At 42.6% G+C, this 25,626-nt stretch overlaps 2 protein-coding genes across 3 annotated transcripts; one reads left to right on the top strand and one right to left on the bottom strand.

Moving 5' to 3' along the window:
• Positions 1 to 8,268: 8,268 nt before the first annotated feature.
• On the top strand, positions 8,269 to 15,613 carry ras (Inosine-5'-monophosphate dehydrogenase ras). The gene is made up of 6 exons (XM_002059587.4): positions 8,269 to 8,364; positions 9,145 to 9,602; positions 10,275 to 10,425; positions 11,905 to 12,556; positions 13,317 to 13,857; positions 14,418 to 15,613. The coding sequence occupies exons 2-6, from the start codon at positions 9,382 to 9,384 to the stop codon at positions 14,521 to 14,523; spliced, it is 1,671 nt and encodes a 556-aa protein (XP_002059623.1). The 5' UTR covers positions 8,269 to 8,364; positions 9,145 to 9,381; the 3' UTR covers positions 14,524 to 15,613.
• Positions 15,614 to 15,688: 75 nt separating this feature from the next.
• Positions 15,689 to 24,180, bottom strand: Rph (Rabphilin). 2 transcript variants are annotated; one of them, XM_002059585.4, is made up of 4 exons: positions 23,803 to 24,180; positions 17,556 to 18,954; positions 16,877 to 17,091; positions 15,689 to 16,806 (listed from the first exon to the last, which is right to left on the bottom strand). In XM_002059585.4, exons 1-4 carry the CDS (start codon positions 23,877 to 23,879, stop codon positions 16,503 to 16,505), a joined length of 1,995 nt encoding a protein of 664 aa, XP_002059621.1. In that variant the 5' UTR covers positions 23,880 to 24,180; the 3' UTR covers positions 15,689 to 16,502. The 2 variants fall into 2 exon arrangements, with proteins under 2 accessions (XP_002059621.1, XP_015024193.2); XM_015168707.3 differs by lacking the exon at positions 23,803 to 24,180 and adding an exon at positions 21,787 to 21,883.
• Between the last annotated feature and the right edge of the window lie 1,446 nt (positions 24,181 to 25,626).

The raw sequence follows: 25,626 nt of genomic DNA, 5'->3' as shown, positions 1-25,626 counted from the left end.
CATACATATGTATGTATTATTTTTTCGGTTGCTTTTTGTTGTTTCTTTTTTTCTTTTGGGTATGCAAAATGAAAAAATGCACACATCAAATCAACCAGTTGCTGTTTGTGATTTAAGCAATGCGTCTTCCGCATCCGATTGACGTCACTGGGCAAAAATTACGCAATTTTGTGCGTCCCGGCGACGAGTGACTAATTTAACCATATCTTTAACACACTCACACATGCATGCATACGCACGCACACACCGATAGACAGAGGCGAGACAAATACATACATGAAAGCCGTTGACTAGTGTAAAAGTAAAAGGTCATTGAACGAACATTGTACCTATTTCTGCTATTTAAACACACACACACACTCACACACACACTCACACACACATATCCATACATATCGTAGGCGATTGTTATTACTACGCACACACACACACACTCACACACACACACACACACATGTATTTGCAAAACTAAAAACAACAACTACAACAACTCTGAACAAAGCGAAGCCAAGTACTTCGCCTTCAACACACACACACATACAATCAAACATATTCGCCGCACTAAGCGAAAATGGAGAAATTGGAGAAATGGAAATGGTGAAATGCCTGAGCAGAAACGAAATGAAATAATGGGCAAGGGCAACGCGTTGGAAAGCGTCGCCGCTGGCAAGCGCAAAAAGAAAATAGACAAATGACAAGTGAGAGCGTGACAGAGACGGGGACAGAGAGAGAGTGAGAGCGAGAGCGAGAGAGCGCGAGTATATGAAAGATGAGGATCAGACAAGCAGCAGCCGCTGTCGCAGCGCAGTCGCCGCGCAGTCGCTGCAGAACAGATCCCTGCGCACATGACATTTGAATGTTATGAATGTTTCTTTTTTTCTCTCTCTCTTTTTAACTGTATTGTAAGCACATTCCATAGCTTAGCGAACGAACAAGCCGCTGCGGCTCATACCCTTGCCGAGGGTATTCGAAAGTTGTCTTGGAATGTGTGAAACGAAACAGTATACAGTTCTCCGAACTATGGAACCTTGGAATATTTCGAATCTAAATGATAGTTGAACAGTTATAAATATAAATAAAATATATATAAATATTATTGGAAAAGATTTGGTAGAAATTCCTCAACGTCAAGTAATATCCGTCTTTCCTCTAAGGTTAACGAATCTCAAATGGTTAACCATAGAATATTATTATGATTGATTAAGAGTCGAGCATATGATCATAATTTGGGCATTTTATGATCGTAAACTTATTCTGTTTCTTGCTTATTGTTTGCTTTTCACTTCTGCCTTAAAGAAAGCGACGAAAATTGCAACAAAACATTACAAAACGGCCAACTCGACAATAAGGTATGTGTAAAATGATACAAAACGTATCCAATGTTGGGCCCCATGACTCAGACTTTGTCGACGAATCGAGCTGCGAACAAGGGATATCTCGGATTCGAATGTGGCGTTGACAAAGGCCGAAAAATGAAATATCGATTAAAGAAACTGCAATCGATATATATATAATCGATCAATCAGTTAACTGATCTTTAACTCCTTTACGACCAGAAACTTTATTTAACTTACCTAAAAATCTAAATAATTTTCCATATATTAGAGAGAGCTCAAATACAGAATACCTAGGAAGTACCTAGGGGACTTTCCCCTCTTCAAGCAAAAGAGAAATTTTAAGAAATTTACAAATTATAGTTGAAATCTAAAAGGGATTTTTGTCTTTACATAATATGCTCTTTTATCCCTAACAAAAGTAAAGATCTTATAAATGTATTTTTGGGAATGTATAGTAATAATATTAATATGAAAAGGAACTCTTAACTTATGCAATAATCGATAGATAGTGAGTATATAGATAGTTAGAAAGATAAATAGATGGATAGTTAGATGGATGGATAGATAGAAGGAAAGATAGATAGATAGATAGATGGATAGGAGGATAGATATATAGACAGATCGATCTATTAAGAGATAAGGGAACCTGACAGAACCGATTAATAAGTATATAGAAATTGGTAAATTGCGATATGCTGCTCAATCTGATCAGAATCTGATTCGATATGTTGAATGAGGAATATGTTGATATGGAAAGCAAATAATGAACTGAATGCGGCTTGATGTGAAACTTGACATTCGCTATATCAACACATATGTTTACATACACATCTACACAGACACAACTATATATGTATGTGTGTGTGTGTGTGTGTGTGTGTGTGTGTGTGTGTCTATGTGACTTGAATAACATTGGCAATTGAGGTAGTCGCCCAACAGCAAGGGGGGAGGGGATTACAATAATGCAACTAACGATGACGCGCTGCGTACTTTAAAGAGGCGCTGACCCCTCGATTTATGTGCATGTGTGTGTGTGTGCGTGTGTGTGTGTGTGTGTGTGTGTGTGTTGGCTCGTACACTTGAAAGTATTGTCACTGCTATCAAATAGCAACGTCAACAACAACAACAACAACAACAACAAACGCGATAAGCGCACAGAGGACTGTGGGACCTGTGGCTGATTGGGATCAAGAAACTTTTTATATAAATATATAACTATGTTTATACGCTTATATATAGTCTACATATATATAGATGTGCGCCTGCTGGCACACAAAACGAGATAAGCCAAATGGGAATGTGGGTGCTTGCAGGTGCTTGTAAGTAGCTGCGACGAGTAGCGAGTAGTATTAGCGAGTGGCGAGTAACTAGTGGAGTATCCGAAGTAGCTAGAGAGTATAACGAGTAGCAAGTGGAGTACATTTGGAGTAGCTAGTAGGGAGTAACGAGTAGCAGCAGCGAGTGGCGAGTAGCAAGTGAAGAGTAACGAGTAGCAGCAGCGAGTGGCGAGTAGCTAGCAACAAATAACGAGTAGCTAGTGGAGCATAGGGAGTAGCTGGTGGAGAGTGTCGAGCAGCTAGCGGAGTTTAACTAGTTGCTTGTTACGTATAACGAGTAGCTGGTGGAGAGTAATGAGAAGCATCAGCGAGTGGCCAGTAGCTAGCAAAGTTCAACGAGTAGCTAGTGGAGAGTAGCGAGTAACGAGTCGCGAGTCTCTAGCAGCTATTCAAAAGTAACGTGTGCCAAACGGCTAGTAGGGATTTAGATAGCAACTAGTCGAGAGAAGCTGTTGGAAAGTAAAGAGCAGCAAAAGACGAGCAATGACTGGCGAGTAGCTCGTGGCGAGGGAGTTAACACGGAGATGCATTAAATGAACGTCAAGTTCAATGGCATTTCATTAAAATGCAAAGCGAAATGTAACGAAACAATGATAACCAACAAACTGAGCACGTTACAGTCAAGCATAGTCGACTGTGCAATACTCTGCTTACGGTTTAATCATAGAAACTATTCTCCATGAATAAAGTGTTGCTCGAGCTCAAAGAGTGAAATATAAATTTTATTTCAAACTACTTTTGGGATATTCGGAAATTGCGTGCGGCTCTAATATCCCTTATTTGCCATGCGGCAACAGAGTATAAAAAGCAGTCGACGTATACGCAATATTGTAAATGGCGCGGACGCCGGGCCGCACAGGGGTTGAGTTGTTGGCTTTGGTTTGGGTTTCAGTTCGGGTTTCGGTTTGGGTTTTCGGGTGGGCCTGTTGGCAAGACGGCGGCTTACAGCTTACAGCTGCCCTTGCCCTTGCCCTTGCCCTTGTCGCTCTGGCCCCGTCCAATGCTTGACGGTCATCCCCCGTTTGAAGATTAGCTGGGAAACGGGCAGCAGGGAAATGTTAAGTATATGTTTTTTTTTTTTCTTTTTTTTTTTTTTTTGGTAGAAATCATTTTCGCTGTGCGTGTGTGCGTGTGTGTGTATGAGCATTTGCTACCTCATGCGTAATTGGGTGCTTCGACTGTGCGTGTGTGTGTGTGTGTGTGTGTGTGCTAAAGAGGGAGGAAGAGAGCAGGCACACACACACACACACAGATGAGCTTGCATATCTGTACACATGCATGTAAAATGGGGGTTACATGACATTGAAACCAATTTTGAAGGTTCGAACGCTTGTCGCTGCTGCTTTTGCCGTTTCTTCTTCTTCAACTTTGTCACAGTGGTTGCGTGGATACCCTATGCATAAATACACACACGCGCACGCACACACACACACACATTGATAAGTGTGTACATAGATATGCGAACCCTTTTGTTAAATACTGTTGTCAGGCGGACAAAAAACGAGAGAGAGAGAGAGGGAGAGACCCATAACGGCACCATCCAAAATCGATGTGCACGAATTTACAGTGAAAACTCAACTAACGAACAGCTTCATGGTTTCCATCTGAGTGCACAAAATGTGTGTGGAATAATCAAGAATTTGATTTCCACTTCGGCATCGAGAAATATGTTAAAACTTATTATTCGTTAACAAAGATTTTTCTGTAGATAGATTTTTCTTCGACTTCAATGTCTCGTAAGTTGCGAGGAACAAAAAACATATGCTCGTTAGGTCGAGTTCTCACTGTACGCATAAGTACGTATGTGCGTAGGTGTGCGTATGTATGTATGTATGTGCCCTTGTCACTACATTCGGCAATTGCAGCGAACTGTTACCAAGTCCACTTCAATTAAATTCAACTCAACTGAATATTAAATTCAAAGCAAAGCAAAAGCGCAGGCAAAAACAAAAAGCCAAAAAAAAAACAAAGCAACATAAACTGTTTAATTCTGCTGCTCTTCCGAGCGCTCTCTTCCGCTCTTTGTCTATCCGTCTCGCCGTCTTTCGCTCTCAGCGCAAAACGTTTCACAACATTTTGTTATCGTGCGTTCGCTAACCCACCCGCTGCACACACACACACACACACACACACACACACACACGCACAGGCAAAACAATCAGGAAGAGGAATTAAAGGCAGCACAGCTTGAACGAAAGCTGCATGCTCTTTCCTTATTATATCAAAGAGCTTATCAGCTAAAACTAACGTAAGCTATCTCGTTTAACGTCGTCTATGAAAAGATAACAATCTAAGAAAACGTGCATTTACTTTAAATGTTGCTTTTTTTGTCTTTTATAAATGCAAATGAAAGCCGTTTTTAATTTTTCGTAACGCAACGCACTCGCTTACATCTTGAAAGCTTCACTTGCGACATTTTCCAACACTAACTAGTGCAAGAATCAAGGCAGGCAAATAACAGTTGTAACATATTGTTACCTGCGTAACTTCTGTAAATGCCCGTGCATTGGCACAGCACACAGACACACATACATCAAATCCAAATGCTGAATATCAGCAAAGGGTTAGATCGCTATCTCAATCTGTGTCAAATTGCATCACATTACTACACATACACAAACACGCACATGCATAGTTGCACTCTCGGCTGAAATGAAGAGCATACAAAAAAAAAATAAGAAAAGAAAAATACGAAAAAAACAGCACCAAAATGCGGCGACAACAACAACAGCTCGCGATTCACAGTCGATTGTTTATCAATGTGTAAATAAAAGCGCCTTCACATGTGTGTGTGTGTGTGTGTGTGTGTGTTTGTTTCGTTGCCCAAAAATTTCAATAGCAAAGGTCAATGAACTCGCGCCGTGCCAATGCCTGGCGTTTGTGTTTGCTCTTTCACTCTCGCACACACACAGAGTCAAAAGCGAACGCTCTGTGTGCATGTGCATGTGAGTGTGTGTGTGTGTGTGTGTGTGCGTGTTGCGTTCCGCATTGCGCGCTCTCTTGCTCTCTTTATGAGATAGCGCTCTTTTGGCATTTGCGGCGCTCTTAGGTTCGTGCGCTGCTTCCTCGTTGCGTTTCATTCATAAACAGAGAGCGCCAGATATCGGCCAGGCCAACGAACTAAGGGCCGTACGCGTTTAACATGTGCTTTGACCCCCTTGCCCACCTTCACGCACACACACATTAAACCACCATTCAAGCGGCGTTCTGGCTTTAACCGTTACTGTGCTTTAACATATAATTTCATTTATTTAATTTTAGTTTTAAGCTCTACTTACATCAACTGGCGACGTCCTTGCAGCGGCGGCATTTTTGTGGCCGGCTGGCGCTCATTTAATGTGTTCCTATTGTTAGCTCTTGTTTAAGCGCGGCTGCTGCTGCTGCTGCTGCTGCTATGTTAAAGGCGTAATCCATGCTCTGCCAGCGAGCGATGCCAAGTTAAGCTTTAACAGTTGAGCCTGGCTTTTAAGTAACAGTTGTTGCTGTTGCTGTTGTTGTTGTTGTGTAGATTTCTCTCTTAAGTGTTAACTCACACGTCGATGCAGTTGGGCTTTTAGCTCATGTTATGCACTCTCTTTTATTTTTATTTATTTTTTTTTAAATTTATATTTGATTCAAGATGCAGCGGCGTTGTTTTGTTTTGATTAAATCTGTTGTTGTTGTTGTTGTTGTTGTTGTTACTTACACATGCTTCTATGTATGCTTTTACATATGTGTATGTGTTTTGTATTTATGCTTATTGGATACTTGCACTATGCTATTACATTACTTTACATTAGACGATTGTGATGAACTTTTGCTTGTTGTTGCACTTAAGACTTAGTGTGGAGCAGGGGCGTGTGAACACATTGCGGGGTATCGCTGTTAACTCCGTTTTTACATACAATTCATTCTTAACTTTATCCTAGGCTAACATTTAGGCGCTATTTGCTGGCTCGCTCACTCGCTCGCCTGCTCGCTCTCACTATCTCTCTCTCTCTTTCACTCTCTTGCGATTGAAACATTTCTTTAACGGTTTTGCCTGCTTGTCACATTTTCATTTTTTTGACAACACAAAAAACAATTTTCGATGTACATATATAGATATATATATACACATATATTTATCTGCAACAGAAACAAAAACACAAAAAACAAAAAATTTACATTACGCGTTGCGATCAATTTGTTGTTGCCGCTATTGCAGCTCGCTGCCATTGCTGGGGCGCTCGGTTGAGTGTAGGCAGGGAAAGGGGAGGGGGGGGGGGGCTAACAGCATTCGCGAAGAGAGTGGCCAACCGCATGCAGCAACAGCAGGCGGCAGCAGCAACAACAACAACAACAACAAATCAACTGCATTCAGTTGGCAACGCCGATGCCGGCAGCAGCGTCCTTGTTGGCGTCTTGGCGCCTATTCCGGGCACTTGTCAATTGCTTAGCAAAAGGCAATAACTAGCACAGACACACACACACACAGACACACACACGCACACAGAGAGAGACACATATATGTATATACTCTTCAATTTATGCTGCCACTTTGTTAATCGCATTCAAATATATATTTGCAGCAAAATACGACAAAAAAAAATACAACAAAAAAAACCAACTTTTAAATATCGTCGTTATCCGGGCGCGAACGACAACAGCTCGCGGCGAGTGAAATTTTAAGAATGAGAGAGAAATTTTTTCGTTTTCTTGTTTCGTTTCATGCGCTTCGTTTCATCCATTGGTCCGGCTGTTCGTTTGCCAGGCCGAAGGCAGGCAGAGGGCGCTTAAAAGCATGCAACATGGAATTCGATAACAGCAATGCCCATTACATCGCCCTGTTAACGTTTACATGGGCATGTTACAGGGCGCGAGGGTTTTCATTTCGGTGTTGCTAAATGTAAAGATTCACTAATATCTTGGCATTGTGTAATATTAAAACTGACTTAAGTAAATGTATTTAATACAAATAAAATTAAATGTATTTATAACAAACGCCTTTTAAGCTGTTAATTCGAAAAGGAGCATATTAAGCGACTACATTTTATCAAATCCAGTTTCGTTGAGCTTCACTTATGGTTTGTGTATTGAGTAAGCTTTAACTTGGTGCAGCAAATGCACAAACCTATTAATCTTTTGCTTATTACATATCCAGCTGGCGCAGTGTGACCGCCCCATGCTGGTTACAAGGAAATATGGTCACCCTGTATTAACTCAATTTAAAAACAAAGCAACAAATTGGACAGCAGATTAAAGCCAGCCACTGCACAAATAGGTTGAGTTAAATTAGATATTAACTTTTAGAAAATATACACTGGAAAGTGATTAAAAGGGGTTAATGGACTTTAATCAAATCATGCTCTGCTTACGACAGAAACATATGCTACATAACTTGCGATATATGCAAACGATATATGCCATATATCGCTTAAGCAACATCGCCAAAAACTATATATAAGAGGCAAACAGTGTAAAGCAAATCGCATTAGAGAAACAACAAAAAATAAAAAACGTAATTGCAAATTAAATTATATAAAATAATGTTTGTGTCAAAGTGAAAGAATTGTATGTTTGCGTGTTTGGTAACACTTGACCGGCATATCGATAAGCATTTATTGCGTCTCAAAAGTATCGATATATGTTGACGTGCTTGCACATCACTCGAATTGGAAACAGTTAAAGGCAATATTTCGACGCTTTCGGTTGGACGAGCGGCTGGACGGGTAAATATCAAAAACACGTGCTTCAACCAAAACAAGGAGCACACACATTTTACAAACTGGCCAACATCCCGCTGACCGTCAATTGACGCACTTAACCCTTATCCTTGACACACAATGAACACTTCTATTTTCCTCATTCGCCGCTTCGCCAAGTGCGTAGGAACAATCCTTTCGGCCTGTCGCCTGTCCATCTGTCAAACTACGCTTGCATATGTGTGCGTGTGCGTGTGCGTGTCCGTGTGCGCCTTTTGACGTTATTCGCTGGCAGTTAAAAGTGTTGGCGACTCGTATACCCTGGCAGAGGGTATTATAGTTCTGTCATGTAATATGCTACGCATAGAAAACGTCTTCGTTGCCCGTGTCTCTAATTGCTTAAAGCTATCCAAAATTATAGAGACTTATGGCTGTCATAGTAAGAACCGATCGGAAAACGTGTTCTTCTATGAACAACTTTTTGGATCAAACTTCAATTTTATGAGCTACATTATATATCTTAGTTTAACCGAGATCGGGCTACTATATCTCGCATGGCTGCCATTGTTTTCCCAGCTATTTGCAACTTAAGATGGAACTAGTTTAGCATATTTTTATAGGAGCAACTGATCTTAAAATGAGTTTTTCTTTAATTTTGCTTTAAATATTTCAAACATAACTGTATAAATTTATATAAGGGGTATTCCAGAGCATTTCTTTGGCTGCGAATGCAGAGCATGCCGCTGTCGGCTTGATAAAGTTTTCTTTTAATTGAATTGCGTTAATTTATTTTCTTTTATGTTCTAGGCACGAATTGGCAATTGCAATCGAATCGATTTCAACTTTAACTGAAGAGACTCAGCAACAGCGCAAGCCAGCTGCAATCTGCCAAAAGGAGGCCATTTATATATATGTCTATATATATATATATATATATATATTTGTTTAAATCATAATTAACGGACGGCGTCTGCTCGCTTATACATATTTGTTTATTGCCTTTGCTGTTGCTATTGACATCGATTGCCTGAGGTGAACAGCCGCATGGCAAACAGCAGCGCAGCCGCCGACGTTGACGTCGGCGCCAATCTGAAGCCAAAAGTTAACGGCCTAATGGGCAGCGGTGATTCGTCCAGCTACCCAACGACAACAACAAAAACAACAACAACAACAGCAGCAGCAGCCGCAGCTGACAAGTTGGAGCAATTGCAGGATGGGCTCAGCTGCAGCGAATTGTTCAAAAATGGCGAGGGTCTCACCTACAAGTAAGTGTTAAGCGAAACGCGCACACACACGCACACATATGCACTTGCGCGCGCTCTCTCAGACACACGCACACTTATACACGCTCTCTCCCAGACACACATGCACACTCGCACACTCTCTCTCATACAAGCTCTCAATGCCTTAACGTTTACTTTGTGTCGTTAAGTTAATGAACTGTTCAACTCGTTCAATGCTAACTCAACTAAATCGTTCAATTCAATGCACTCGTTCAGTTTGTCAGTCAGTCGCTCATGAACGAAACAATGTACTCTGCTGTTATACAGTTATTCATGAAAGATGCGCTGTGTTCGGCCGTTAATTAAAGCTGCATTCTATGGCGCCTATTAAACAAAAACGAATATATTTGATTAATATATCAATATAGAAAGATATCTATTTTAATATAAAACACTTCGATGACTTATTAAGCTATTAAATGCATAAATTAAAGAAATTAAATTAAATGCAATTCATTTGTTGCATTGATCAAAAACTGAACGAGTCTCAAATGACAGATTTGGTACATGACGTTTGAACTAGTTCACATTTAAATTGAACCACTTGCACGTCCCCCCGCGCGCTAGCCGCACATTTTAACCGTAAGCCAGGCTCATGTTACACACGCACACACTCACACAACGCTCGCTCGGTGTGCTTTGCGGCGCACACAGCGATTTTCTCATATTACCCGGCTATATAGACTTTGCCGCCGAGGAGGTCGATCTTAGCTCGCCGCTAACGAAGGGCATCACGTTGCGTGCACCGTTAGTCAGTTCGCCCATGGACACGGTAACCGAATCCGAGATGGCCATAGCCATGGCGGTAAGTGTTTATTTTATCTACGCCCATCCATAACTGTACATATGTACATATATATGTATATATATATATATATATGCACATATGTATATACAACCCGATACCACAGACAACTCTTAACAAGGCTGCAAATCAGTGCGAGGTTCTTTGAACTGAACCAAAAAAATATTCAACTATGAATTGACGAAGTGCAAATACCCTGGCAGCGTTATATAGCACATAAACGATATAGTATCCTGATCCTTAAAGGCAAATTTGTATTTTTTCATTAACTATTCCAATTATATATTTGAGCCGATTTCTTCTTCTTCAGTAAGTGTTCGTTATTCCCAGCTGAAAACATTCATGGACACATTTTCAATTTTTCATTCATGCATAACAGAGCATGTTTATGTTAACTTGCATATGTTACGCCAAAAAGGTTGTTTAAATAAAAGCTCAATTCTCAATTGAGTGTTCTCATGCCAGCTATATGATATGTTGCTCGGAATCGGTTGACTAAAACAAATTTGCTGACTGCAGCAGAAACTGAAGAAAGCATCTATCAATATACAAACTGATAATGTTATGCCGACTCGGCTTTAAATTTAAATAACATATGCTATTCACAGGCTTGAAAATACTTTCCATAATGTTACACACTGGCTGACATTATAATAATGCTCTCTGCAATACTTAAATCAAGTATAAGCTTTTTAAAAAGCTTCTATGTTATTGTTAGCATGCTGTTAACATAACACTGTTGACTAATTTAAAGCAGACTTTAACTTATGTTAATGTTGATTAACATTGTAAACAGGTATATATCTAAGCTATGCTGCTAACGTAATGCTGTTAACGTTACACTGTTAACGTCACTCTGCTATCGTCATTTTGAGTACTTATTTAGAAGATGTCCAATCTTGAAGAATCCTAACAGCTACATTAATAATTTGAATCAGTTAAGAACATAATTTGTGTTTTTCATGCTGTTTAATGTCACGCTGTTAACGTCACATTAACATAATACATGTATGAATATGTGCATTACATACTGTTCACTTTACACAAGCATGTTAATGTCACGCTGTTAACGTCACATTAACGATTTATATAATGCTGTTAATGTCACGCTGTTAACGTCATTTAACACTTAGTGAATCGAATTCATATCAATGCCAAGCGCATTCTGTTATCTGTTAACGTTAGCATAACTATGCTGTAATGTTAACGTAGCGCTGTTATCGTCACATTAACATTTGACGTTGTCAAATGACGGGTCTGCAGCCTTGTCATACGTTGTCGATAAACGATAACCGATAAACGACGAACGCCGACCGAAGCACATCGCCATTTGGTGCTCCATGCTCCAGTTGTGGTTGTAATTGAACACTCTTATGCGCCTCTAAATTCGCTAAAAAAAAACCAAAAAAAAAAAACAAATTTTCCCCCACACGCTTAACCCTGGTCGGAATTATATTTGGCGGGAAAACCAACGCGCAGCTGTGTGGTGGCATTGGGATCATCCATCACAACTGCACGCCGGAGTATCAAGCGTTGGAGGTGCACAAGGTTAAGAAATACAAACATGGCTTTATGCGCGATCCGTCGGTGATGTCGCCGTCAAATACCGTTGGCGATGTGCTCGAGGCCCGTCGCAAGAACGGCTTCACCGGCTATCCCGTTACCGAGAATGGCAAATTGGGCGGCAAGCTGTTGGGCATGGTCACGTCCCGTGACATCGATTTTCGTGAACATCAACCGGAAGTGCTATTGGCGGACATCATGACCACAGAGCTAATCACGGCACCCAACGGCATCACCCTGCCGATGGCGAATGCCATTCTGGAGAAGAGTAAAAAGGGCAAGCTGCCGATTGTCAATCAGGATGGGGAGCTGGTCGCGATGATAGCACGCACGGATTTGAAGAAGGCACGCTCCTATCCGAATGCATCCAAGGATTCAAATAAGCAGCTGCTCGTCGGCGCTGCCATTGGTACACGGCACGAGGATAAGGCGCGTCTCCATCTCCTTGTGGCGAATGGTGTCGATGTCATCATATTGGACTCATCCCAGGGCAATTCCATTTACCAGGTCGAGATGATCAAGTTCATCAAGGAAACCTATTCCGATCTGCAGGTCATTGGCGGCAATGGTAACTAATCCCAACAACAACAAAAATAACAACCAATTCCAATTGTGTGTAATGAAACTAAATGCCACGCCCTCATCCCTAATCCCAGACCTGGCAGGGCGTCCTGATCTAGACGCCGATCTTAGCTGATCCGGCCACGTCCTTCTGCATGCCTTATCGATAATTCAGCCCACTTTCATAATATCGATAATTATCAATTTTGAGACTTGATGCTGCAAATTTGGTATTAAAACGGAACATTTCACTTTCGGGATATTTCCCCCAATTTCCCATTTCTATAACCTGAACCAGTTATTAAATGGTTAACAGGCGGCACGAAGCATCTTCGACCCCATCAAGCATATATGTATATATTCTTGATCAGCATCAATAATCGACTCGATCTAGCCAAGTCCGTTTGTATGAACGCAAAGATCTCAGCGCCTATAAGAGCCAGAGAAATTTGGAAAGTAGGTCCTCGCAGTGTACGCGCAGCAGGGTTTTCTTGCCAATAATCGATAACTTGTCCCGATCGCAATCGATAAATCGATAAAAACGATATCGAACTTTTGATTTTGGGAGTCACCAAATTCAACAAGCAGCTTCTTGTGTAGTGTTTTTGTAGATGAATATCTTTAATTTTATAACTATTGCCGCAGTTTCATCAGGAATGCATTGTCCAGAAGAAGCAGAGCAGTTTGGCATTTACTTTTGTTGCGCACTGTAGAATTTGCATGCATTGTGTGCTCAAGCACTAACCAATACTCCATCTCTCTGACAGTGGTGACACGTGCCCAGGCGAAGAACCTTATCGATGCTGGCGTGGATGGTCTGCGCGTCGGCATGGGCTCCGGCTCGATATGCATTACCCAGGAGGTCATGGCCTGCGGCTGTCCGCAGGCAACGGCCGTCCATCAGGTATCCCAATTTGCCAAACAGTTTGGCGTACCGGTCATTGCCGATGGCGGCATCCAATCGATTGGGCACATTGTCAAGGCCATGGCACTGGGTGCCAGCGCTGTGATGATGGGCTCCCTTTTGGCCGGCACCTCAGAGGCGCCCGGCGAGTACTTCTTTTCGGATGGTGTGCGCTTGAAGAAATATCGCGGCATGGGCTCCCTGGAGGCCATGGAGCGTGGCGATGCCAAGGGTGCGGCCATGTCCCGCTACTATCACAACGAAATGGATAAAATGAAGGTCGCCCAGGGCGTCAGCGGCAGCATTGTGGACAAGGGCTCCGTTCTGCGTTATCTACCCTATTTGGAGTGTGGACTGCAGCACAGCTGCCAGGACATTGGCGCCAATTCGGTCAGCAAGCTGAGGTGAGTCTCTTTCACGACATGCACTGCAAACGTATGTGATTCAATCAGCCACTAGTGAGCCAATCAATCAGTCAGTCAGGCAATCAGTCAGTCAATCAATACTTAGTCAATCAGTATGTTTGTTACCTAGTATGGCTGCCAACTGGTCGGTCAATCAATCAGGCACTAAGTCACTCAATCAGTCAGTCATTCCCTTATCTGTTAAGTCAATCAATCAGTCAACGATTGAGTCTATTATTTAGTTGCAATCGCTCAATCAGTCAGTCAAAGCGGCAATTAGGTTAGTCAATCAATCAATCAATCAGACAGTGATTCAATCGTTTACTCAAACAGTCATCTAATGACTCAGTCAATCGAGGAGCCAAGTTGTGAGTCTATTATTTAGTTGGTCAATCAGTTAATCAGTTTGTACACAAGTGCGTCAATCAAATAGGCACTCAGTCGGTCGATCAATCACTCAGTTCGTCAACTAATGTATCAGTCAATCAGACAGCTACAGAGTACTATTAAGTCAATCAGACTCTGACGCTTATTCAGCTAATCCCCTTTTATGCTTGCAGAGAGATGATCTACAATGGCCAACTGCGCTTCATGAAGCGCACCCATTCGGCCCAGCTGGAGGGCAATGTGCACGGCCTCTTCAGCTACGAGAAGCGTCTCTTCTAACATACAAACAATGCTGCGGCGTCGTCCGCTGGTGGCAGCCACTATCAACAGCAACACCAGCTGCAGCACACAACAACGCAGCATCAACATCAGCAGCACCAGCACCAGCAGCAGCAGCAGCGGCAGCAACAGCAACAGCGGCAACGTCAGCGACAGCGGCAGCAACAGCAGCAGCACAATTTACATACGCAGCAGGAGCTGCGTCTTGTTTATCATGCCGGACACGAGTTTGGGCGACTTCTGAACAGCGAAGGCGCCGTCTTGAAGCGGCATAAATCGCCTTGTGCCGGATCCCTAACCTATCAGCGTTTCATTTAGTACTTAAGCTGTTTCTCCTATTTTTTACTATTCATTTTTTTTTTTGTTTTGCTTAACCCAATCGGCTCTCTTCGTACAAAGGCAAACAATTGTGTAATCTCCATGGAGCCTCAAAGCTGAGGTCTATAATTTTGCCACAATTTGCGGCAGCTGCAAAAGTCCTGGATTAACTATCTTGCTGTACTTATCTACCTATATAAACATGCATATACATAGATATATATAAATTTATATATATATATATTTTATATATATCGGTGTGTTTGCCAAAATTATTTAAATGCCAAATCGGCTTCTAAAAAGAAAATCGCTGGAAATTCTCTTGTGAGCTGTTCGATCAGCGAAACTTGCATTAAATTTTCCTTTCATCCTTAATCTCTTCTCTTTCCTAAACTATCTATTAATTTTATTATTATTCACATATAAAATATATATATAAAAAAAAAAAAACAAAAAAAAAACTAAAATTGTATACGATGTATCTATCTATGCCAAAATCATAAAATTGTAAATTTGTGCTGTTAAAAACGCGCTGGCGATTTTAGGCACCTACAAAATTTGTTCATATATAAATTTTGTTAAAATATTTATATGCATAAATGATTTGTACATATACATATATGTATATACATATATAATTGTATAATTAAAATGTATTCGACTTTAAAAATTGTATAAACTCGCAGGAAAAGAAAAAAAAAACACACTTGAATTTCTCTTGCGGCACACGCGTTCATTCCCCTCAATAAAATTATTTCCTTATTAAAATATATGTTTATTATTTTTTTTTTTTTGGTTTGTTTAATTTATATATACATACACATGTATATTTAAATAAATTGCAAATGTTTGCGCTTCAAAATGTTTGAATATGTATCTTACGATTGCTGATTTATGTTGAAAAATCGTTTGGGCGCGGTTTTAAACGCGCTGAATTCCCATCCACCATTGAAAAAAATGTTAATTATTTTTTTCAATATACATAATTTTGATTTTTGATTTATTTGTGTATATGTATATATACATATGTGTATATATATGTATATCTATAAATAAATTGCATTCGTTAAATGCTTGACTAATTCGTTTGTTTTTCTGTGTGTGTTGCGGCAAAAGTTAAGATTGGGACATTATAAATATAGAGTGCTCTGCGAGAAAAGTGTTTGCAATTATAATAATAAATATATGAATCAAAAATATGATTAATTACATTTTGTTAGTAAATTTGTTTGCTACTGTCTTGCGTTTTTTTTTTTTTTTTTTTTATATTATCGATAAAAATGTTTTGTGCAAAAAGAGAAAGAAACGGAAAGAAAGGATAAAATAGTAAATACAATTGTTGTTGTATGTTGATAAACCCTTTTTAAGGACACTTAAACAAAGCTATATACATTATATATATGTGTTTGTGTGTGTGTGTGTGTCTGTGTATGCAGAAATGAAGAAGCGAGCGAATTGAGGTTATGTTGCTTAGTAAATTGAGGTTATGTTGAGCAAGCATTTGCGAGAAAGAAAAAAGTGTTCGTAAACACACACACACACACACACACACACTCACACACATGCATGCAGGCATATCAAAAATATATGGATATATATGTATATGTTATGCATTTTATGAAACTAATATTGGAATCAGCTGGGCGGGCGCACTTTTTTGGCTAATGTGTGGGATTGTCCGGGGCTAGGCAATGCCATTTCTCATGGAAATGATCGGGCAGCCGTATGCAGTCGAGCCACTGCTGGAGTCGATCGCCCTTGCTTTGGGCGCCCAGCTGGAGGCTGCCCAGGAAGTCGTTGCTCTTGCCCAGATCCTTGTCCCAGACGGTCAGTATGAGCATCTCCTTGTTCAGATCATGGGGACTGGCCTCAAAGTAGAACTCCTCGTTGTAAATGGGATTCAGTGTGCGCCATTTGACGCTCGTCTTGTGCTTTTTGTTCTTATGCACATCCGGTTTCAGTTGCCTAAGCCCGCGCGGAATTTAACAGAGTTGCCATTAGCTGGGAGAAGGAACAGAATGATTGGTTTACTCACAGCTTGACAAATGGATCGGAGCTGCCGTTGTTGTCCATGGCCAGCAGATTGATGCACTGCTTCACATTGACCACCAAAGCACGCCGTTTCGTATTGTAGCACAGCGAGATGAGCATCTTGCCATTTGGCCAGCTCTGCGCCAGCTCCGCCTCAGTGCTATACTGATCCTCCACGCCCAGCGGCACCGATATCCGATACTGCGATGTGCTATGCACCTGCAACGATTCGCATTCACAGTTTCAAATTATTTGCCAAATTCTTTGCCTCACGATGCGTTTCGATGTAAGCCTAGGCTAAGTCTCAATAGAACCCATATGACATATATATTCTTGATCCGCATCGCTAGTCAAGTCTATTTGCATAGAACCGACTGGCCGGTTCGAACTGGGAAAAGCTTCTCTTTTGAAAGATTGCCTAAATTCGTCAATTTCTACATCGTCTATGCTGCTTAGATCTGATCAACATGATGTTATCGGTTTACTATAACATATGGCTTTACTGGAAGAATCGTTCGGAAAATGAGTTTTTGTATGGAAAACATTTTCATACTTAACATGCGCCAACTTCTCCAGGCAAAGTCTTGCCATTATCGGACAACTAGACCGTATGGATCACAAAAAAGGGTATTCGAAAATCGGCGTATTTTCGCGCGTTTTTCACCTCTCGCAACAGCACTCACCGTGGATAGACAGATCTTGGCGGCGCCTAGAAAATCGTGTCCGTATTTATCGTCATCGAAGAGCGCCACATAGAGCAGGGAATTGCCCAGCTCCTCGGGCTCAACGCCAACGAATTGTAGCGTCTCATTGAAGTCGGGATTGCGGGTCTTATGGACCGTTTTGGTGCGCTGCCAGCGCGTATATTTCGTATGCCCCTCGGGCGTTACAATGTTCAGTTTGCAGTAGGGATCGGCCAGGCCGGCGGCATCCATTGCGGGCAAGTCACGTGCACGGACCATGGTGCAGTCCAGACTGTGGAAGCTCTCCCGATAGCTGATGGCAATTTCCAGCCAGCCTAGCAGAGGATCGCGACAATGTTGTTGTTGTTGTTGTTGCTGCTGATGTTGTTGTTGCTTCTGCTGCTGCTGCTGCTGCTGCGGGGTTTGGTTGTGCGTGGCAGAGTTGCCGGAACCGGAGCTGTCACTGAAAGACCACGACGAGCTGACCGAGCTGCGACGCAGAAAGCTGCCCTCGCGTCGCAGCTGCGCGACCGTGGACGCCGTCGAGATGTTGTCATAGTCCTGGCTATCCGCCTGCCGCGCATTGCCCTGGCGTCCAAATAAGAAGGAATTGGATAGCTTGCGCTCGCCGCCATCGATGAAGCTGCGTATGGAGCCGTAGGCGCGCAGCCGGAAGCTTTCGTCACGCTGCAGCCGCTGGGAGCCGGCAGCGGCAGCGGCGGCAGCTGTGCCCGGCTTGGTGCCCTGATCCGGCTGATCCTCCTCCTCCGGCTCGGATTGGCCGCTGGCGCTGCTGTTGCCGCCGCCGCCGCCGCCGCTGCTGCTGCTGCTGCTGCTGTCGTTGACGCGTATCGTTAGCTTCTTGATGCGTGCAGCGCGCGTCGGTGTGGCGTGCAGGCTGCGTCCGAGTGCCGACGCCGCTTTGCCACCTGCTCCGCCCGCTATGGGCGTGGCAGTAGGCGTGTTTGTGGCACTAAGACTGCGCACGGGCATGTCATAGTTGGGCAGACCCTTGAAGAACCAAGCGCCCGACTTCTTCCACATCTCGCGCGTCTCGGAGCAGATGCGGCACAGCCAAATCTCGCGCGTCCGTTCGCTATTGTGATACCTAATGTTGATGTCGACGCTGCACTTGGTGCATACAGATTTGCGACAATCCTCGCAGATGATGCGCTGCGGCCGCAGCAGGCCGAACGCATCGCCGCACAGGCGACAACAGTTGGGACCGCGCTCCACCGCATGCAGCTTAATCTTCTCCACACGCTCCACAAGGCGGCCCACACGCTGCCGTTCCGCAATCTCGATCTCCTCATTGCGCCGTATCACCGATATGATCGCCTCCTGTTCATCCGGACGCAGCGGCTCGTTCGTCTTTGAGCTGCTCCAGCCGGCTTTCAATCTGCGAACACACCAAAATGTTAATAATTATGCGCCTGGCTGTGTGTGTGTGCGGGTGTGTGCGGGTGTGTGCGGATGTGTGTAGGTGTCCGGGTCGCTGTGCGCCTAATGAGCATCATTAGTGCTGCCTGCTTAATGCGGTAATTATGTTTCTGATACCCTACACAAGGGCATAACGATTGTGCTACGAAACGTGTAACGCATGCAAGAAAACAACTCAACCTAATGTATGTTTGACTGATTGACTGGCTGAGTCTGATTGACGGAATAACTAGTTGACTGATTGACTGACTTACTGACTAATAAACGTATTAGTTGAACTACCTGATTGACTTACTAGTAGGAGACTCACTAATTGATTGAACGACTGCATAATTGACAGACTTATTAGTCGACAGCTTGTCTGAGTCTGATTGACGGACTAAGTAGTTGACTGAGTGACTGACTGATTGATTGATTGATTGAGTAATGAACATACTAGTTGATGGACTAACTGATTGACATACTACCTGACTGTTTGACTGAATAGTTGACAGACGCACTACTGGACAGAATGTTTGGGTTTGATTGACTGACTGACGAAACGACTTGTGAGTCTACTAGTTGATTGACTGATTGACATATTCTCTGACTGAGTGACTAATTAACAGACTTACTGGTTGATTGATTTACGTACCGACTGTTTGACCGACTAATTGACTGATGCACAGATTATGACTGACTGACTGACTGACTGATTGATTTATAAAGAGACCCACTGATTGACTAACTTCCTGGCCGACTGTTATACTAACTGATTGTTCTACGGGCGGACGGTTTGACTAATTGACACACATAATGACTGTCTAATTGACTAATCGACACACTTACTAACCGTCCGATTGACTAATCTGCAGACTGACCAATTGACTGGTTGATTGACAGACTGAACACTTAAAAGACTCGCTAAAGAGGAGTTCTTGTAAAATTCCAGCTGCAAGTGCTGAATATTTGCGAAAAATAGTAGTACGAAACTTATTTTGACAATCCAACCATAAAGTTAGATTCATTTGAGACATGTTTCACATTTTTCCCCTGAATAAATATGCGTGTCAAGGGTTGCATGCGCGAAAAATCCAGTAGAACAAGCAATTGCTCAACAAATAGGGATGCCGACTTCTTGGAGCTTGCAATCTACTTCTTCAATCGACCGCAAGTGAGGAAGGGTATTAAATGTGCGGCTAACCATGAATACTGTACATTGCTGCTGCTGCCGCTTAGCTCAGCTTCAGCCTTAGTTCCAGGGCCAAAATGTCAAGTTCAAAGTTAATTAAGAGCCTGGGCTCAGGGCCGTGCCTGGGTCCGGGTCCGGGTCCGGGTTCGTGTCCGGACTTGCGCGATTTATGGCCACTTTGGAATCACTTATACACGGCATGAAAAACGCAGCGGCCATACGGGCAAAGACACATGAGTACATTTTTATGTAAATTGGGGTGGCACTTTACGTGGAACTCGTAGCTTTGACAAACGCCAGTTAATATGCATATGTATGCATGCTTATATATGGTATGCATAATCATAGCGAGGCTTGTCAAGGCATATCGCCTTATTATCGCCATCTTTTCGCCCCGTTGATTTTCATAATTAAAGCAACGAAAGCCTTTCAGCATACTTATTAATATTTAATGCATTTGTCACACATCGAGTAGAGCTCGCCAATCTATCGCCTAGGCGATAAGCATAAATTTCACTTGTGCGACACGTTTACGTTTGCTAAGAGAACACTTCCTTTTTCTATACAATAGAGTCTGCCTTAAAAGTAACTTCATATTTACCTGTTCTGCTTAAATGTTACCTGCTTTGCTGGAGCTGAACTCAGCCTGTTTCTATTTGAATTCAGTTTGTAGCCAATTAAATGAAACCAACTTGTTTTGAGTCAAATAAGGCTAATAAGCATAATAAAAATAAAATAAAAAAAAACAGGAAAAAAGGCAGCTAAGAGATACCCTGTGCCCATTATTGCCCACTAAAACAAACTAACACGCATCCCTTTCGACCTTCGAGAAACGAAAAGATCTATCACGATGTTTTCAAGTAAAATTGGTCGACGTTAACATACTCTTTAATAGCCTAGTGGCTACAGGGTATACACAATAAAAACTCCAACTGTTTCTAATAAGAATCTTGTACCTCAACTTGAAAACACATACCAAGTCCAACTCAATTTGCACGCACACACACACACACACACATACACACAGCATGTGTGTTACTGTTACGCTTTGTGTTTGTGTTCGTGCTGCTCACTTTGTGGCCGCCATTTCATTGCCTTGCCGCGGGTTTATTGACTTGAAAGTACCGCACACACTCAATAGGCTGAACGTATTGCGAAATAAAACTGAATTCGTTTTGGAATTGAATTTCTGTTTAGCTGATAGCAGCTTGTTACGAAGAAATGCTGGAAGCAATGTTCCCTTGAGGCTGCTATCCACATATCCAATGTACTGTGTGTGCACTGTACATGCAAATATACGTAGATGTGCGTGTGTGTGTTTGTGTGCGCGCGTGTCTCCGTGTGTGTGCTCTAACCTCGCCTGTTGCCTTGAGGGCTTTCCGCTTCAGTTTCAGCAGCTGCCGTGCACGCTGTCCGGCTGTCAGGATCATGCAACGGTATTTGCGTTCAAGCAACAGGCAAACAGTTAATTTCACTTTGCGTGCACATAATAATTTGTTTGCCCCATTTGGCGTACTTAAAATGCAATTGCAAAATGCACTTAACAACTGTGTACACTCTAACAAAATAACACAACAGCAAAAAAAAAGCATGCGACATTATTGTCACATTAGCACTAACCGCATCTTTGCGGCCCTCACACGATCAAGCTGTTGAATTGTCGCACGCCTAGCCAATTCTAATGCCTGCTCGGCACGTGTATTGCACCTAAAATGGCGGCTGTCAAAATGCATGGTATGCAGCAGAAGAGATTGCCGCTGTAATAAATGCTGTCAAACGATCAAGCTGTTGTTTGTCATGGTTTGCATGGTATACAGCTGAAGAGGTTGCCGCTGTAATTAACGCTGTCAAACGATCAAGCTGTTGCTTGACAAACGATCAAGCAAATTGCATTGCCTGAGCTGCAAATGCATTGCAACTCAAATGGCGGCTGTCAAAATGCATGGTATGCAGATGGAAGAGGTTGAAGCTTAAACATGTTACCGCTAAAAGAGACAGGGCAGCATATTGAAACAATATCGATAGATATTCTTGAACTTTAAAATAAAAATGCAATTCATTTAAATGAGAGCAAATGCAACTCGTTCACTTGTGGCAGCCAATTTAAACGCATTTCGCACTGCAGCACTGCGGTTTCTGCCTGACAGCTCTGGGCTTTCGCAGCTGCTGCGACGGCTGCTGCCTTGGACTGTAATTTGAATTTCAAGTACATGTACTTGTCAGCTGCACAATAACCGCGCCCCCCTTCAGCTGCCGCTGCCCAGTTCGTTTGCCATGTCCAGTGTGCATGCGTCACGCCTGTGGCATTTGTTTCGATGATTTTTTTTTTTGTACATTTATTTTTATTATTATATATGTACAGTTGAAGCTCGCTGCGAAAATTGAGCGAACGGAAGTGTAAATTGAGCACTTGAAACCTGCTGCCTGCCAACTGGCACACAGCTGCCATCCGGTGCGCCCGCTGTGCGTGTATTTTGCGGCTGTGGCATTATGCATAAAGCGTGCTTCAATGTCTGTGCATGCGTGTGTGCCTGCCTGCCTGTGTGTGTGTGTGTGTGTGTGGTTTTGTACTTGTAGTTAATTCTGCGTAAAGCCCCAATTCACATATTCACAGTCAGCTGGGATTGCGCCTCACAGTATGCTAAACGTTTTCACTTTGACACAAACATATGCTGCCAGCGACCATGTGCCTGTCTGCCAGTGTGTGCGTGTGCGCGTGTGGGCGTGTTAATGTAAATGTTGATGCCCGCCTCGCCCAGCCCACCAACAGCTCAGTCAGTTAGTCGCCGTCAATTGCAATAAATAATTGTGTATTCCGACTGTGCCATAAACATGCATGCGGTTCATAAAAATAACCAAAAAAAAAAAAAAAAAAAAAAAGAGAGAAAAAAATAAAGAAGAACTTGAAGCATTATTAAAATTTAATTAATCTGTCAGCGAGACGGCGGCAACGAGCTCAGCGAGCGGCCCAGTCAGCAATTATGATTAGACGAAGGACGAAGGACGCAGGCAGCAGGAGGACATGTGGTCCTTTGGCTGTGCGCTGGGTCCTTGACAGCACGTTGGCAATTCCATGGCCAAGCCGTCTGCGTGTGTGTGTGTGTGTTTGGTTTAGCTACAGCGTTGCGCGCTTTAGCTAATCACACACACACACACACACACGCACACAGATGTACATGTATATATGTGTGAAGGGGGAGACAGCGGCGACTGACGCAGTCAAAGTTAATTAAATTATAACTAAAGCTTTTGTCGACACATACGCGACAGTTGGCGTTTCTGCTCGTTGCTGTTGTTTTTGTTTTTGTCTGTTTTTTTTTTTGTTGCGCTTCGCACTAACTGTTGCGCGCCGCTTGTTGCCTTATCAGCCAGCAACAACAACAGCAACAACAACAGCAACAACAACAGCAACAACAACGTGAGCGGCCAGCTTTTGTTTATGACGCGCACAGCACATTCATCACAATTCACATTGCGCTTTGTTTAAGTTTAGTCAACGTTAACGCTATTGTTTAACTTGGACACACACACACACACACGCATACAAGCAGACATGCAGACAGCCTGTAACAGGCGCCCAATTGTTGCATTGGCATTTTTCATTGCCTACATTTGAGCGCATTGCGATTTACTTACTTGGCTCGCAGCGCCAGCTGCCTGTCGCTGGGGCAGACGAATTTGTTGGCCGTATTATTGCGATTTGCGAAATCCATCTTCTCACATATTATATAGATATTGCAACATTATCAATTTATATTCAAATTTCACGCGTATTCCAAATTTATGCTGTTAAGCGCAAAACAAAAATCAGTTTTCAAACAAAAACAAACAAACAATAAAAATTTCGCTGCCTGCCAACAGGCGCACTTTCTACTTTCTGTTGTTGCTGTTGTTGTTTGTTTCAGCTGCTGTTTGCCGCATGCAAGCAAATTGAAAACAACAACAAGAACGCGAACGCGTTGAAAGATTGTTGGAAAGACGTCTTAATGCGCACACAGCTGGTGCGCGTCTATGTCTATGTAATTTCTGCTTTTGCAGCCACAGCGACAGTCGCCAAATTGGCCCGTTCGCAGGCCGCAACGGCCGCTAGCGATGTGCCGAACGGCGCTAAAACTATCGACAAGCGCTGTAAACATCGATTGCAGGCATTGTAGAAATAATCGCAAGCTTTTTTTACATTTTATCAAATGGAAATGCCTAGCTAAAAGTATTTAGGCTAATTTTGTTGTTTGAAATTAATTTTTGATTTTCACCTGCGTAATGGAGCTCATTTTCAGAGAGTGTCACAGCAATTGCTAAGGAATAATTTAGATTTAACTTGAATTTATGTTAAATATTTCAATAGACATCTATCATTCTCTTAATTTATTTATTAGACTTAACAGTAGCATAAGTTGCATTGTAAATATTCATATAAATTGAAGTCAAGTTGTTCCCATGATAACAGAAAAATTTTAATTTATTTTTATATATAATTTAATATTAAACCACATCAAAAAGATAAAGAAAAACAATTTATTATTAAGTTTATAAAATGTTTTTCATTTGAACTGTTTCGTTATTTTGCCTGAGATCACACGTGCGATCGATAACATATCGCACACATACGATACTAGTCACAGGCGTCACATGTGTTAGTGCCAGCCCCAATTGAAGCAACGGCAAATGCAAGCATGGGCCATGGGAATGGGAATGGGTGTTGCGGTGAATGTGGAATTAGATGGGGTTGTTCAGGCCGCATACAGCAAACGGCTTCAGTTTCGGTGCCCAGCTTCGCATATTTGCACGCGACGAGCCAAAGCAAAGCTCGTTTGGGGAGCAACACTTGAGTCACGAGCACGCATCAGCACGTTCGCAAACGCACTCTCCACCTCTCTCTCTCTCACTCTCTCTCGCACACACACTCACGCAGCATAACTGTTTCCGGCTGGGCTCTGCACATGCCACATAATTTCATTGCATGCTTTTGTGCGCCGACTTATTTTCTTTTTTTTTTTTTTTTTGCTTTGCGCTCAAGTTATGCTGCTATTGTTGTTGTTGTTGTTGTTGAATTGTTGCCTTGCCCGCAGCCCTTAGTCCTGCGCGCCGCTTTCTGGGTGTGGCCGCTGCGCGCCTCCTGTGCATTCAGCTGGAATTCATGCGCGACGCCTACCAGCTCCCAGCTCCGCAACAACAACTACAACAACTACAACTACAACTACAACTACAATAACTATCAGCCGAGGGCCGCAGGCATTTGGCCTTTGCAATGTGGCAGCTGAAATCTGTCGGACGCGCATAGTTGGGTCGCACTGGATGCCATCCTTTGGCACGCGTGTGTGCGTGTGTGTCCATTTTGAATAAATGCTGACAGCTAAATGAAAATATTTTATGTACGTGCCAAGTTTTTGGACACGGACATCTCGCATCTCGTCCCCTTCTATCGCATGTCCTTTGGCGCCTTACGCGTGTCGTCTTGTT

The sequence above is a fragment of the Drosophila virilis genome, chromosome X, assembly GCF_030788295.1.
Source record: "Drosophila virilis strain 15010-1051.87 chromosome X, Dvir_AGI_RSII-ME, whole genome shotgun sequence".
NCBI lineage: Eukaryota > Metazoa > Arthropoda > Insecta > Diptera > Drosophilidae > Drosophila > Drosophila virilis.
The sequence above is the reverse complement of the archived record's forward strand: the minus strand, read 5'-3'. Positions and strand labels throughout refer to the sequence as shown.

Excerpts from the sequence above, each read along its gene's own strand:
- ras (XM_002059587.4), top strand. The coding sequence starts at position 9,382 with ATGGCAAACAGCAGCGCAGCCGCCGACGTTGACGTCGGCGCCAATCTG. Across the intron at positions 9,603-10,274 it reads GGCGAGGGTCTCACCTACAA|CGATTTTCTCATATTACCCG; the intron begins GTAAGTGTTAAG and ends CGGCGCACACAG. Across the intron at positions 13,858-14,417 it reads AATTCGGTCAGCAAGCTGAG|AGAGATGATCTACAATGGCC; the intron begins GTGAGTCTCTTT and ends TTATGCTTGCAG.
- Rph (XM_002059585.4), bottom strand. The coding sequence starts at position 23,879 with ATGGATTTCGCAAATCGCAATAATACGGCCAACAAATTCGTCTGCCCC. Across the intron at positions 18,955-23,802 it reads CAGCTGGCGCTGCGAGCCAA|ATTGAAAGCCGGCTGGAGCA; the intron begins GTAAGTAAATCG and ends GTGTGTTCGCAG. Across the intron at positions 16,807-16,876 it reads TCCGATCCATTTGTCAAGCT|GCAACTGAAACCGGATGTGC; the intron begins GTGAGTAAACCA and ends GCGCGGGCTTAG.